Source organism: Raphanus sativus, chromosome 5 (genome assembly GCF_000801105.2).
Source record: "Raphanus sativus cultivar WK10039 chromosome 5, ASM80110v3, whole genome shotgun sequence".
Taxonomy (NCBI): Eukaryota; Viridiplantae; Streptophyta; class Magnoliopsida; order Brassicales; family Brassicaceae; genus Raphanus; species Raphanus sativus.
Genome location: NC_079515.1, coordinates 19,529,307 through 19,545,031, shown reverse-complemented (window position 1 = coordinate 19,545,031; position 15,725 = coordinate 19,529,307). Strand labels below are relative to the sequence as shown.

The window sequence follows — 15,725 nt, the reverse complement described above, 5'->3', positions numbered from 1 at the left end:
CTTTACGATGGAACCTTTATATATTACGAGTTGTTTGTGACGAAATTAGTTACGAGTAATCAACCACATCCCGTGTTTCTCTCTTACAACGAATAAATGACGACTCAATCTGAATTGCTAAAACCCTAAACCCCAAGTTCCTTTAACTTATAAACTCTATACTCTCTAAACACTCAATACATAAACCCCTTAATATTTCGCCTAACCACAAAATCAGTTTATGAATTTTCATAATTAAAAAATTGAACACATGATTTAAGTCTGAAATTCATCATTTTATTTATATATGGAAAAATACATCATTATTCAGATACAACATTGACAGCAAGTCATCACTACAAACATCATCACATTCCTCAAACTCGTCTTCAACAACTTCGTCCGTAGTATCATCAGGAAGATCTTCGTATTCACAATTATGCGATCAATGAGAAGGATGTCATCAGTTTGTTGTTCAAGTTCCTCGATTTCATTGATGTGTTCTTTTTGCAAAGGTGGTTCTTCTCCATCGATTATTTGTCCACGAGGTGTAATTTTTATAACTAATAGCCAATTTATTCCAGAGTCTTTTAACTGAGTGTATGGAATGAAACTAACTTGGTCTGCTTGCGAAGCTAATATGAAAGACTCAAATTTGTTGTATCTTCGTCCAAAATTGACATGAACAACACCGAATTTGTTAAATCGAACACCTATGTTGACGACGGAGTCGAACTATTCACATTTTAAAAAGACGCATTCCAGCTTCAATAACCCTCGAAGTTCATTATTATAGAGACGTAAAACATTAAGTTGTAAAATAGAAGCTAATTTTACTACTACTTTGCAATTAAAATAAATTCCTCGTAAATTAACTTCAGTTTTACGATCAAAGTATTTTTTCGTTAGTTTACGACTAAACTCCATGAAATTCTATATTCCTCGTAAAGTGCATGTTTAACAGATGTAAATTTGCTAGTCAGCTATTTCCTCGTAATGTTTCTTGCAATGAAAATTCTACGAATACGAAATCTAATGACAGCTCAAAAGTTTACATATTGTTGAATCTGCCTATGGATTACATGTATGTATAGTAGCTAGATTCTATGGATAAGAATAATCATATTTACAAAAATATGACAAGTTCAGTTACAAAACAAAATATTCTAAGAATATATGGAATTCTTTTACTTTTCTAAAACGTGTTATGCAATTTTCTTTACAATTCTTTTTTAAAAATGAAATTAATTTCTTGTTCTTCATCTACCCATTTGTTTGTGTTTGGAGACTTCGTGTTTATGTACAAAAGAGAAAGGTTGCAGAGATACAACTATGTTATGTCTCACTCTCTGAAGGGATCTATGCGAAAATTGGATTCATGTATGTGTTTTTGTTTCTTGCATTGCAAAGTAGTAACATTAGGCTTGATTGGTTCGGAAGTTCTCGTGAAAATTGTCCTATTGCAGAATATCCAACTGCTAGGTGTCATTATTCATTTTGTCATGTTTTCTAGACCCAAGGTTTGCGCTTAATAGCAGATTAGTGTAGTAACTTTGGTTATGTTTTGTATCTAAACATATATCTTTTAACACAGTTTCCACTACTACAAGTACAGGAAACACATAAACGAAGAAGAGAATAGCAGTCACATGAATTATGAATCCAAACAAACCAAACAACAGTACATAACAAACTTACATTGTTTAACTCCATCACTCCCAGTCTCCAACCAATGTCATACAAAAAAGTTTAAGAAAAAGGCTTTTACAAATTTCTTAAAACTCTCATGTCTCTATTCTAAACATCAAGATGTCTTCTCCTTGATTCTGTGATTTCTTTCTGGTTGAAATAACGGTGATCCTCTTCTTCCACAAGAACAAGATTCTGATCTCAAGATCCATATTCAAACTCGATATGCTGGCAGTCCTCGACTCCAACTTCCATATGTACAACGAGTAAGGGTCCAGAGAAATTAAGCATATCTAATCCTAATGAGAATAAGAGCAGAGGTCATGTAAGGCTCTAGGAAAAATGGATTCAGTATCAAAAGCAAGAGCATAGAGAACCATGAAATTGGGAGAGTTTGGATTCACTTAGATGCTTTATTGATTGGAGCTTGTGGAGAATGTTATCAGATGAATTTTCCTTCAAGGAATCGTTGTATTAGTGAGGCTATATAAAGCCATGTCAGTTACAGATATCTTGAATATACAGTTGTGATCTAAACAAATCAAATACAACAGAATTAGGAATATTCTTCTATAGTTTTTCACCCTCCCACAATTGAAGCGTCATAGGGTAAGATGTTGAGACTGATTTGAGATTCTTCAAAGAGTGTCATTGGTAGGCTTCTTTTGAATATGTTTGAATATTGGAAGGATGTCAGAATGTGTAACACCTTTAGTTCACCAATAGCTACGTTCTCTGTGACAAAGTGTATGTCAAGCTCCATATGCCAAGTCCTCTGATGTTTGACTGGGTTTTACGATAGGTACACTGATACAATGTTATCGCAGTAAACAATTTAGGTTTTGGTGATCTTGAAATGAAGCTCTAGCATTAATTTTCTTATCCAACTGAGTTCTGAAGCTGTGTTGATGGCTCCTTTGTACCCGGCTTTATAGCTCGATCATGAAACCTTTGGTTGTCTTTTTGAAGACCAATACACCAAAGTTGAACCCAGAAAAATTCCAAACCTTGATGTAGATCTTCGAGTATTTGGACAGCCAGCCCAAGTCCAATTCACGCCCATGTATGCAGTAAGTGTGTCAATATTGCGATTGTAAAGCTGCTATGCATGGTAGATACAACAATCAGCCTATAGAGAAAGCCGAAGGACTGACAGTATCAACATGCCCAGACATCTTTAATCTTTTCATTTTGAACCTGGAACTAAACAACGTTCTGAGCCTGATGGACCTACATATGAAGTGACCTTAAAAGATGAAAGCACCATAAATGTTCTGGAACCTGAGCTTGTGGTGCAAATTTCACAATGACCACATCCACAAAACAAAAGATTACATCACAATGCAGATAAAAGTCAACGAGTTACTAAAGAAATGATAATTCCGGAAATTGATTTCCAACAAAGTCAATATTCTCCGTAACAACAAGGAGGAGAAAAACCAACAGGTAAGAACTATTCATGCCTCATCACCTCGACACGATATAGTAATCAACCTAATATTTGTTGCTCTGAAATAATCGACGTAAGAACTATTCATGCCTCATCACCTCGACACGATATAGTAATCAACCTAATATTTGTTGCTCTGAAATAATCGACATCATGCATGCATGTGCCAATAAAAGCACCAAAAATACCAAGTATGTCCATGAAACAGGGAACCCAAAATTCATGTTCCTCAGAACCGACGAAATATGCTTCACAGCAAAGGAGCGTGGAAAAGTCACGACTCCTCACCATAACGTCATGGTTGTGTCTCGCACTTTATCAAATTGGTTGGTAAAGATGATACTAGTGGACAACAAAAACTTCACTAATATCATTTTTCTGACTGCCTACAACGACTTTAACAAATATATATATGCAATCTATATTTATAGAATCTATACAACTTTTGTAGATTGTCAAAGATTTTCATAGTCATATCAAATTTTTATTATTTTTTGTGTACCATAATTATGTAAGAACATTCTTTCTAGAAAATTTCCATATAATTAGTATGTGAATCATGTATTCGAAGGTATATTCTAACTTATTGAGATATATCAATAAAAATGATATAGTTTAACTTTTTGAAAGACAAACTATATGTATATGAAAAAATCCAGGCTTTTTCATTTTAGATCTGTTATAGTGTCATCATCAATTTGTTTCTTATAAATTTTTGATTTTATATATTTTTATTGACATAATAGATATATGTTAATAGCATAACACTTTTCTTGTTTTAGAAGAAACTGAAAATATCAGTGAGACTTATTTATTTGAAAAATAGCGAGTATTCTTTTTTTTAATAATTTTTTATCCAAACTTTTGAGAATATTTTCTATAATTCTAGTATCTAGAAAGTAATGATTGATGAGTTAAAATGTAATGAATCATTGTTTCAATAACACAAGAGTTTAGTATAATTGGAAAGTTTAGAAATACTCATTTTTAAATAACTAAATTTTTTTCTATGGATTACAAAATCACTACACCAATAACTAAGGATTTAAGGAGAACTAGATTTTTGACCCGCGTTTAAAAACGCGGATAGATTTTTTGTTGTTGTTTTTTCTATAAATAGATTGGTATATCTTTTATTTTGATTATATAAACTGTCACGTGATCAAGTTCAATTACACGAATATGTTTTTTGTTACTTAGATTTACCAATTATATTGTCCATAAAAAATTTCTAAACATATAAAGTGGATATATTTTTATTCGTTTATGTGATAAATTAGTAAAATCTTTTTGATACAAAATTTCTATATCTAATATTCCTTTTTAAAATTATTGCAGAAAAATATCTTTAGAAAAATATAATTGTTACCAAAACATAAAAATATGGTTTTCATTTTTCGGGAACCGTTCGATTATTTATGAATTTGGATTTGATTTCTGGTTTGGTTTGGATAACAATGTTAGGAACCCGTTAAAATTTCGAGTTCAATTCAACCATGGTCCAATTCTTTTTTTTTAAAGAAAATTTAGAGTAATTGGGGTTAAATGATATTTTTGAATTTTTAGATAAAATAACAGATAATTCAGGTGATTCTATTATAGCATAAAATTAAAATAATTTTAAATATTTGGATACAAATAGTAGGATAATCCATTTTTGGATAGTTCGGTTTATAGGTAGTAGTTTTAAAATACTTGATTATTTTAAAATTAAAATAATTAATATTTAAAGTATATAAACTGTATTTTGAATATTTGGAATTCGGTTTCTAATTTCGCTCTGATTTGATTTTAGTTTTTTTTCTGTCCCCAATATATAGGAACTCTTCAGATATTTATAAATATTAATTTGGTGTTGATTTTGTTTTTTTTTATTTGGAAAATATTATTACTTAGAACATAATAATAAATTAAAATCATTTTAAATGTTTGGTAAATATTATATCAAATAAGTCTACAATAATAGAAATATTATTATATTCATAGAAATATGTATTCAATTATTCATGTAATTAGGATTACATATCGAGAATATTTGATATAATGTATTGTGAGGTGGACATTAAACACAAAATTTAACATATTACAAAACGTTGAATTTGATATGTTTTGCTTACCATATATTTTCGATGGTAAATAAGGTAGGTTCCATAATTTTCCTATTTTTTATCAGTTAATTATTAGGTTGTTATAATTAATTTCCACAAATTTTAATTAAAATTAAATGTCAGTGGCACTTCTGTGAATATTTCAAAAAACTAAGGGGAAAAGGCTGCTGTTTTAATTGTATTGATTATAAAATCATCACACCAATAGGAAAAGATTTGATTAAGACTTTAAGAATCTCTAAACCAATAACATTAGAATCTTTATTTTTTTTAATTATACAGGGATATTCTTGTCCCACATAAATGGTCCAGATTAGTCACATGTTGCCACTTGTCGATCTCCTATCTTCGCGTTGCCAAAATATTAACTTCCTAGTGGCCGGAACTCAAAACCAATCTTTAAAATTTTCAAGTCTTTAAAAGTTACACTCATCCCCCCTCCTCTTCTAAAACTTGATCCCCTCTGATACCGAACATTATTTAATTTTTTTTTATTAGATGTTTGACGCATGTTAAAATGAATCTAGGATCCGCCATTGTCTACATGCAATATATCACCCATAACCAACCAACTCGGTATGCTGAGTCTCCAACCACTTTATTATCAAGCGTGTAATCGGCAAAAAAAAAACTATAAATTATGCAATTTTAAAAATTTGCATTTTTAACTAAAAGAATTCATTTTATTTTTATAATACAATTTTTTAAAATTTGTCACAAATTAACAAACAACTAATACTCCCTTCCATTTTATTTTATTTATCATTTTAGGTTTATGTACACAGATTGAAAAATATTTAATTTTGCATAATAAAAATATCATTATCGATACATTTATTCCTATTTTAAACCATTAAAAAATAAATTGAAGAATATAGTTAATATATTTTAGATTGAAATTGTAAAAAGACAATTATTTTCAAATGAAAATTTTACTCTTCAACGACAATTAAACTGAAACGGAAGACTAGATTTGCATTATTGTCCTCCACCAAACAATTTTCGATATCCATGAACTAAAAATTCAATCAATTCAGTAATCTTCAATCAATGCTTCTGAAATTTATAATTTATTAATATTAATTTTTATAAAATGCAGAAAATATCTAGGCAATCATTTTTCATGAGGAAGCTAAAAATATCAATATTTTAAGAACAAATAGACTGATGGAGTATATATCTGTGAAATAACATAATACTTCATTATACACACTTTTCTTTTTCCAGTGATACAATAAAAAAAAGATCAAATTGATTCTCAACACAAATTGGATCCAAAAATACAGTTGGGAATTTACAACATTTATGGCTGCATTCAATTGAATTGATTGCGACGCATTTTCCCGATATAAAATACATACATTTAATCTAACACATAAACATATAAATGACTCCTACATAATCTGTGAACCTTCTTTCCATGTTTCTCTGTTACCATCCTTTTCTTTCGCTTCTAATAAAGAACCTATAATAAGATAATTTTCTTTTAAGTTTTCTTTAACATGACAAACGAAGCAGCTTTGAGATCGTCAATGGTAGGTCTTGCATTGGTGATGGTGTTGGTATGGTTATGGACACAGTCTTTAAAGAAGACGGTTGTTACCTATGCAATCGGTGTTTCTCTGATCGCTGGCATAGTCTTACCTGACTGGGACTTCTTTGATCGGAGTTTCTCCCGGTGGACCTACCCTGTTACGGCCGAGGAAAGAGCAGCTGCTCTCTCCCGCAAATCACAATCTTCAAGGTTTACTTATAATCTTATTAGAATATTTACACTAGTTGTTGCGTATATGTGTTAAAGTTGTTAGATCCAGATAACCAAAAAAGGTTGTGTTTGTGTTGTTTGTGTGTACCATCCAAATTCAAATCCGTCTAATGTATACTGTTGACAAAAAGATATATTTTCTAGATCCAAGTTTCTGTTTATATTTTTCCTCAGAACCTCCCCCGCCCCCATAAGGATATAAATCTATGTAAACATATACCAATAACATACAAGGTTAGGTTCCATTTGTAATGTGTGTACTATGAATTAGGTCTATGAGCAATTCATATTTCTGCATTTATTAAGTTCAATATATTCATGTGATATTTATAGTTATTAGTCTAATTTGTTATATATGATATTATCTATAAATTTTGAAGCAGGTTTAGAGTGTACCCTATGCGGATGGTCGTATACGTAACGGTGTACGGATATGCAGTGTATAGGTGGTGGATGTTCGTGACGAAATGAAGCCATTTTGTTCCATCTTTCTGTGTGTTTAGCGTTGATTAACATATTATGTTAGCGGTGTTTCTTTAAATAAAATTTTGAAATCTGAATAATATGTCAGACCTACTGAAACCAAAAAAAAGGAAAGAGATCCACCATCGCACAATGGTGTCTGTTAAAGATAGTACAAAAACCGTAAAATGTATATTGGAAGTTTTTTTGTTTTTTTTTTAAAGTTGTACAGAAAAATATGGGGCGAAAATAAATTAAGGACTTTAACACCAAATGCCCCTTTGACTCACAAAAAATGCTCAGATCTCCCACCAATAAAATATAATTTCTTTTCTATTTAAATTTAAATACGAAAATGCTCTAAATACATGTCTAACCCTTTAAAAATCTGATAATTACATGACCCAACCACAAAAACCCGACCCACCCAGACTCAATTGGGTACAACTCAATTACTAAACTAAAACGCCGCGTTTCTCTCTTCTCTCTCCCTCAGACATTTCGATTTCGGGTCCATTTCCCACAAAAGAGCGATGTCCTCCCCTCGTCGTCCTCATCGATCTGATCCCCTTCTGTTCTCCTTCTGAAACCCTAGCCTTCGTCGAGTCCCCTTTGTTCGTTCATCCTTGGTCCTCTATCGAAATCGATAACCCATCAATCTTAATTCTCTCTTTTTCTTTGTCTCTGTCTCATCATCTCGGTTCCCATCATCTCTCTTTGTCTTTGTCTCTAAAACTGCTTCGTTTCTTCTTCCTTCTCCACTAAATCGAGTCTCCATTTTCTTTCTTCTGGTAAGTGATTAATTTCCCTTTGATTAATCTCCAACTTTGTTAGTAGAATTGAAAAATAAATTTGGGGATAATTTGTAAGTTGTAGAAGAAATGAAAGTAGTGTCTTAGTAAGCGAGATTGTGGTTTGAAATTTGGAAAAAAATAGTGAAATACTACAATTGATTTGGATAAGTTAGAACTGAAACATAGAAAAAGTTGCGATTTTTGTGTAGAGTTGGTGATTTATTGACTCTCAGATAAATGTAAACTGAAAGAGATTTTGTGATTTATTGAGTGAATATGTTTTGTTGTTGTGACTGGGTTTTGATAAAAATAGCTATTTTTGAGAATTTATTCTTACTGGATTTTTGAGTAAATGAATATTGTTGGAGATTATGCAAAGTAATAACTCTGGGTTGTGACTAAATGTGTGTTGTTGTTGTTGTTTTTTCGTGGATGTTAACAGGAAATAGCTAATGGCTGGTAGAGGAGGAAAAACGAAAAGTGGGAGAAGCTCAAGAGCTCAAAAATCCGATGGTCCTGCTGTTGAGGTGCTATCAGAAGAAAACACTAGTGATGATCTGCCTGAACACCCCTCTAAGGTACAATATTCTTTTGGTTTTAGTAATAAATTGTGATTGCTTGGTTTGGTTTAATTAGGAGTTTAACGCCAAATGTTGTTAATAATTAAATGTCAATGTTGTGTATCAGAGAGGCCAGAAAAGGAGTCGTCCAGCTACTAGAGGTGGAGTCTCTAGTAGAACTAGAGCTAGAAAAGCGGTGTCTTATGGGAATGAATCCGTAGGAGATGATGCAGTCGAAGAAGAGAGTCCTCGAGTCCAGCAAGAGAGTGCACCAATGAGAGATACGAATGTAGCTTCGTTCTCACTTGATACTGAAAGCGAAGACATGTCTGCTGCTGTGTCCTCTAAGGTAATTTGTGCAATTATTTTACTAGTCTTATTAGAGTAAAAAATGACTAATACATTATATATTTTGACTGCAGGAAAGCCAACCATCGCAGCCGCTTGAATTGTACTTCAAGAGCACAAAGTACCCGAAGACTTGCAAGATTCAGTCGAAGTGTAAATTGAAGGACACAATCGACCTGATTAAGGGGTTAAAAGAAGAAGTCGACTGGTTCACAAGCCATCCACAGTTTTGTCATTTCTTCCACATGCCTGATGAAGAATTCCGGAAGCTCCAAGGAATGTGGATGTTACTCCTGCGCACCATTAAAATTGAAGGAGAAGATGCTGCATGGTTTGGGGTGAATGGTGTGCCCATCCGATATTCTATGAGGGAGCATGCCCTCATCTCTGGCTTGGACTGCCATGAGTATCCGAGGAGGTATTTGGAGCTCGGCAGTACTAAGTTTGTGGAGTATTACTTTGGTAAGAAGAGGATCACCATATTAGATGTGGAGCAGAAGCTGCGGTCTATGAAGCAACCATGTATTGATAGATTGAAGATGGCTGTCTTGTTCTTCTTTGGTCGGGTTATCAGAGGAGGGAAGGATTCCGGACCATTAGACCCGTTCATCTTGAGGATAGTGGAAAATTTGGATGACTGCATAGACTTTCCATGGGGTCGTCTAACATTTGAGGAAGCAATAAAGGAGTTGAAGCATGTGATGAAGCGTCTGGATGGTGAAGTGACCACTGCAACCAGCTTTAATGGATTCATAATTCCGTTAGAGGTAAAGCATACAATTTATTTAATTTTTTTTTGTTATTCATAACCGCAATATGACACAGTAACACTTCATTTATGTAGGTTTTGGCTTTTGAGTGTATTCCTAAGCTAGGGAAAAAATTCAGAATCTCTTCACCTGGCGCCAGTGGAGATTGTCCTAGGATGTGCAAGAGCCGGTTTATTCATAATAGCATGAAGGGTTATCCTTTGGAAGATATATATGATGCGTTTGGAAACACAAAGGTATACCATTATATCATATATAGTAGAAAATAGCAGAATATTGAAACTGAAATTTCTGAATGTTTTTTTTTTGTTTTCAGACTATTCACAGTGTGTTGGTTCCAACTGTGGATGAGCAAACTTTGCTAGCTCGTATCATTGATCCGGAGCCAGAGTATCACCGTGAGGGCAGCACAAGTGATAGGTGGAATCACTGGCTTAATGTGAAGCAGAAGAAGATTTGGTGGAAAGAGTTGTATGAGTCAGATATTGCTGCACGAGTGTTTGCAAAGAAGAAGGACAAAGAAAAAGTGATGATTGAAGCAGGTTCTTCTTCTAATGTTGGCATGGAGTCGATCTTGAAAGGTTTGGAAGAGAGGATGGTGAAAGTCATGGAAGAAGGATTTTCTGGAATTAATTTGACAGTAGATACAAAGCTGGAGGCTATGTATTGGACGTTGGATGAACTTGAAAAGTCCCAACGAGTTCTGAAAGCCAAGTATAAGAAGATAGAAAAGAGGCTGGCTTCTATAGAAGAAGAAAAGGGTTATGAGGATGTGGAGTTTAGACAGTGGAATGATTTTGATTTTGATTATGGTAGAGATCAGAATGAGCAGGGTCAGGAGGACAAGGAGGACAAGGAAAACAGTGAGAAGGGTGAGGAAAAGAAGAAGAAGAACAAGAGAAAGAGGAGCAAGAAGAAGAAGGTTGCAGTGGAAGAGCAACACAGTGATAAAGGTGAGGAAGAGGAAGAGCAGAAAGAGCAGGAAGAAAAAGACAGTGAGGGAGAGCAGAAAGAGCAGGAAGATCATGAAGAGGAAGACAGTGACGAAGATTCTGAGTTGGAGAGGATTGTGGAGAGATCGAGAGTATCGGCGGAAGCATTTTTCAGAAGTGTTGAAGAGCAAGATATAAGAGAATTGGCAGAAATTGAGGCTGAGAAAGAAGCTGAGGAAAACGCTGAGAAAGAAGCAGAAGCTGAGGATAAAACAGAGGAAAAAGATGAGGAAAAAAATGAGGAAGAAGCTGAGGAGGATGCTGAGAAAGAAGTAGAAGCTGAGGATAAAACAGAAGAAAAAGATGAGGAAAAAAATGAGGAAGAAGCTGAGGAGGATGCTGAGAAAGAAGTAGAAGCTAAGAAAGAAGCAGAAGTTGAGAAAGAAGCAGAAGCTGAGAAAGAAGCTGAGGATAAAACAGAGGAAAAAGATGAGGAAAAATCAGAAGAAAAAGCTGTAGAAGAAGAAGGAGAAGCTCTTACACCAACCGAAAAAACTCTTACACCACCTGAGAAAGCTCCTACACCACTCGAGGTTACTCCTATAAAACCACGTGGTAGGACTAAAACACAGGCCAGGAAGAGCGTTTGCCAGACTCCACCAGGGAAAGCTCTTACACATGGATATTTGTCTTTATCAAATTGCTCACAAGTGCACGTTTTCATAGCCATGTCCACAGTATAACGCTTCCCATCACTACCATGCACACTGTACTCGAGATGGAAGCTGTTTAACTCGTCAACCGTAAGAACCCCTGCATCAATACATCTTTTAGACATTTCTTCCTCCACAATAGGCACAAGCTTTAAAGCGGGAGGTTGTTCAGCTGCCTCCTTCCTGTGCTTGTTAAACCATTCAGCTATTTTTCCAATGATAAAATCAAACATTGGAAGTAAAGTCAACTTTCTTGCGTCTTTAATAACACCGTTAAAAGATTCTGCTGAATTGGTGGTGTCAACATTGTACCTAACTCCTTCAAAGTAACATCTTGCCCATTTCTTTTGTTCACAACTTTTTTTAAGATACTCCGCTGCACTAGGATACCTCATGCAAAAAGTGTCATAAAGGGCCAAGAACTCTGCCTCTGTATAAGCGTGTGCGCACTCCATAAACTTAAATGCACACGTGTCTTTGCTGTTACGGACGTAGCCTTTAACATTCTGAGACAAATGCCATATACAATACTCATGAGCCGCCTGAGGGAACACTAGACGCACTGCCTTGATCAACCCTTTGTTTCTGTCCGAAAGAAACACCAATCCAGGGACATCAGTGGATTAGAGATTTCAACTGTTCCATAAACCATAGGCAACTCTCATATTTCTCACCATCTGCAACACCAAACGCAATTGGGTAGTGGTGATGATTGGGATCTTGAGCAGTTGCAATAAATAACACTCCACCATAAACAGTCTTCAGGTGTGTTGCATCCACAACGAGAACTTTTCTCATCGCGCGGAATCCTTCTATGCTAGCTCCCAAAGCCCAAAACAGATACTTAAATTTTTTGCCCTCATCCACAACCACACGAGTTATTGTGTCAGGATTCACCTGCTCCAGCACGTGCATATAACAATATAATAAAGAATAACTCTCTTCAGGAGTTCCGCGCACTTTATTAGCAGCTAGTCTTTTTCTTCTATATGCTGTTGTATATGACACTTGCACAACAACCCTGCGATGAACCAAGTCCATCAAAGCTTTGGGACGTGGTGTGTCAAAACTGCCGGGATAATCTTGGGCCAAAACAGATGCAACAATTTCTTGTGTGCCTCTCCTTCTATTAGGCAGTGTTTGTTGGGCCCAAATATGACCCCCTAGCTAGTGATAGACAATAAGAAATGATAACGGACCGCGAAAGGCCCATCATGAATTCAATCTTCAAAAACAGCTAAGTCAGATCCGGAGGCTGTGAGCTGGAGATGTTCATCAGAGAGGTCAAGGAAAAGAGGCAGCTCGTTGACAAGTAAACAGGCGCAGGACCCGGTCAAAGAGGTAGCTCGTGGACAAATAAATAGGCGCAGGACCCGGTCAAAGGGAAGCTGTTACAAATCCCTCAAATCACGGAGAGGATCTCGGGAACCTGTTGGTAGCAACCGACGGAGCCTGAGGCTATTTAAAGAGGAAGTCAATCAAGAAAAGGGGATCGTAACCCATTCACACACAAGCTCTCAATCAATTAATTCTTTCTTTGTAAACGTTATAAACATCTTTGTAAACATATTCTTTACCCAAAAATCATCAATAAAATCATTCATTCATCTTTTAAGTTCTTACGGGATTCAGCCCACGATTATCTTTCCCTAATCCTTTCCTAAACTATAACCTGACCTAAAATCAGGAGGTGAGTTTAATCCCTCACAATTGGCGCCGTCTGTGGGGAAGAAACAATCGAATCCCTTACTCCAACTTAAGGATGAATCCAGTCGATCAGACAACAAATTCATCTAACCGATGAACAGTATCCCGATGAACAGTACTCGGATGAACAGTACTTGATGAACAGTACTCGGATGAACAGTACTGGAAGAACAGTATCTCGATGAACAGTATCTCGGTGAACAGTATCTCGATGAACAGTATCTCGATGAACAGTATCCCGATGAACAGTACTCGGATGAACAGTACTGGAAGAACAGTATCTCGATGAACAGTATCTCGATGAACAGTATCTCGATGAACAGTGCTGGAGCAGCCAACACGAGAACCTCTAGTGGGATCGATCCAGGGCTCCCAGCCCTCGTTACCCCTCAGCACCAACCTGCTCCGAACCAGACGGAGGCTCAGCTCTCTGAGATCCGTCGCATGATGATGCAGCTGGTAGAAAAAGCTCAAGAAGGTGAGCGTACAAATGCAACAGCTAGCCGCTCGGCACAGCAACGATTCGAAGAGGTCACTAGATCTCTAACCGCAACAACCCAACCACCGCAACGTCAGGGCTCGGGAGTGACCTTCCGAGATCGAATAACTGACCCCTCATTCCCGAGGACGTCTCGACTTTTCCCTTGATAATACTGGGATCGGGAGAACATGGACCAGCTTTCCAAACGCCTCATGCTAGGACAGCTCCCGTGCTCAGTCCACCCCTCACCAGTGCTATGGGAAGCAACATAGCATCGACTAGCTCTATTCCCGATCAGGTTACTGGTCAGAGCGCTCGCTTACCTCCTCCACCACCTATTCTTAGGTCAGGAGAAGGAGTATCCAACCCGTCAGGGGCAGAATGTCAGCTCCGATGTTTCGGGCCAGAAACCTAAACACGAAATCCGGGAGAACATCAAAGGACGGATGCTGATCCTACAGCTCGCCTCACTAACCTAACTCGTCAAAATAACCCAATAGCCAGTGAGCAAATCAGCCCACCGAGCACTTGGAAAAATGATCGAACACGATTCCATCAGGGACCTGTTCGCCAGGTACATGTTCGTCAGGTACCTACGATGACCCGACTGTCATTCCCTCTAGAGGGACCTGAGGCTATTCGTAGATATAATGGAGCGGACTCACAGCTCTCCAAAAACTGGGTGCTCAAGTCCACAAGGCAAGAAATCGAGAGCTTGATTGAGAGATACCTGTGGAACTCCATTCACTGACAGAATTGCCAGCTCTTACGTAAGAGATACCCGAAAAATTAAGATCCCCGAATACAACGGGACCTCGGACCCGAAGGCCTACCTAAGAGCCTTCCGACTAGCTATCGTGAAGGCTCACTTCACGAAAGAAGAATGCGATGCAGGTTACTGCAGGAAATTCGCCGAAAACCTTATCGGAACAGCCCTCGAATGGTTCTCTGGTCTTGAACCAAATTCGATAGAACAGTTTCGACCAGTTAAGTAATGCCTTCATGAAGCAATACTCGACTCACATCCTAAAAGCAAGCATCCCGAGGCTGACCTCTGGAAAATTAAACAAGGAGTGGGAGACTCGCTACGAGCCTACATCGAAAAAATAAGAGCAGTGAGAACTAAGCTCTCGAATCCAATGATCTAGTTGCCATCGAGGCTCCCAGGAGAGGTCTCTAAGTATAAATCAGAACTTTGCGGAGCTAACGCTCAATCTCCCCCAACTATCGACGATGCTCTTCATAGAGCCTCCAGATATGTTAACCTGGAAGAGGAAACAGCTGCACTGAATAAACTCCCACAAAAATCCCAGAGTCATTCGAAAAACGAAACCTCGGAAGCAAGAGGACCTCAATAAAAGGGAACTCTCGAAATAATCAAACCCAGGGGGAACACTCCTATGCAATCGAGGAAGATAAGAAGGAAAACCTTCCGCCGCAGCAAATAAAACCCCTTGGTCAAAAGGACATGATGAGAACAAACATTGCTCTTACCATGATCGGAAAGGGCACACCACCGAGGAATGTTGGGACCCCCAACGACAACTGGCAGTTAAATTTGCTGCCGGAGAAATAAAGGGCTTAGACCTCAAGAAACCACAGCCCTACCAGAAAAGAGGTCCCAGAGTACCTCACCGAAATGAGAAAGGCCTCCTGAAAAAGAGACCGATTCACCCACCCCCCGCCCTAAGAAAAAGAGTCGACATGGTCTCGGGGAAGCTCCCCCAAGGAAAAAGCCTACAAGTTGAGGCCCTCCTGAGTAAACCGCTACCTCAATCGAGCCCCAGCTGAAGGGTAGACTACAATCCTCGGAGGATCCGATATGTGTCAAGACTCCGTTAATTCTATTAAAACTCATGTACGGAAGGCTGTGTCTAACACTCAATCCAAGCCTCCTAACCCCAGAGTCGAACACTAAGATCTCCTTTGGGAAAAGTGAGACGTCAAACCTTGACAGACCTCACGAC

General features: G+C 37.0%; 3 protein-coding genes across 4 annotated transcripts in view; 2 read left to right on the top strand and 1 right to left on the bottom strand.

Moving 5' to 3' along the window:
* The first annotated feature begins 6,603 nt into the window (after window positions 1–6,603).
* LOC108857574 (signal peptidase complex-like protein DTM1) lies at window positions 6,604–7,667 on the top strand. Of its 2 annotated transcripts, none has more exons than XM_018631568.2 (2): window positions 6,604–6,970; window positions 7,372–7,667. In XM_018631568.2, exons 1-2 carry the CDS (start codon window positions 6,729–6,731, stop codon window positions 7,460–7,462), a joined length of 333 nt encoding a protein of 110 aa, XP_018487070.1. In that variant the 5' UTR covers window positions 6,604–6,728; the 3' UTR covers window positions 7,463–7,667. The 2 variants fall into 2 exon arrangements, with proteins under 2 accessions (XP_018487070.1, XP_018487071.1); XM_018631569.2 differs by having other exon boundaries at window positions 6,605–6,970; window positions 7,375–7,667.
* A 1,032-nt stretch (window positions 7,668–8,699) lies between these two features.
* Window positions 8,700–11,482, top strand: LOC108858445 (uncharacterized protein At3g43530-like). Its single transcript, XM_056985758.1, has 7 exons — window positions 8,700–8,825; window positions 8,935–9,156; window positions 9,230–9,922; window positions 10,000–10,161; window positions 10,242–10,797; window positions 10,879–11,291; window positions 11,477–11,482. The coding sequence occupies exons 1-7, from the start codon at window positions 8,700–8,702 to the stop codon at window positions 11,480–11,482; spliced, it is 2,178 nt and encodes a 725-aa protein (XP_056841738.1).
* Window positions 11,479–15,725, bottom strand: part of LOC130494918 (uncharacterized) — a 7,439-nt gene continuing 3,192 nt past the window's right edge. Inside the window, exons 2-4 of the mRNA XM_056985757.1 lie at window positions 12,208–12,467; window positions 11,617–12,155; window positions 11,479–11,528 (exon numbers count right to left, since the gene is read on the bottom strand). Coding sequence (XP_056841737.1) covers window positions 11,479–11,528; window positions 11,617–12,155; window positions 12,208–12,467 — 849 coding nt within the window. The remainder of the gene's footprint in view (window positions 11,529–11,616; window positions 12,156–12,207; window positions 12,468–15,725) is intronic.

Excerpts from the sequence above, each read along its gene's own strand:
- LOC108857574 (XM_018631568.2), top strand. The coding sequence starts at position 6,729 with ATGACAAACGAAGCAGCTTTGAGATCGTCAATGGTAGGTCTTGCATTG. Across the intron at positions 6,971-7,371 it reads CGCAAATCACAATCTTCAAG|CAGGTTTAGAGTGTACCCTA; the intron begins GTTTACTTATAA and ends TAAATTTTGAAG.
- LOC108858445 (XM_056985758.1), top strand. The coding sequence starts at position 8,700 with ATGGCTGGTAGAGGAGGAAAAACGAAAAGTGGGAGAAGCTCAAGAGCT. Across the intron at positions 8,826-8,934 it reads TGCCTGAACACCCCTCTAAG|AGAGGCCAGAAAAGGAGTCG; the intron begins GTACAATATTCT and ends GTTGTGTATCAG. Across the intron at positions 9,923-9,999 it reads GATTCATAATTCCGTTAGAG|GTTTTGGCTTTTGAGTGTAT; the intron begins GTAAAGCATACA and ends TCATTTATGTAG.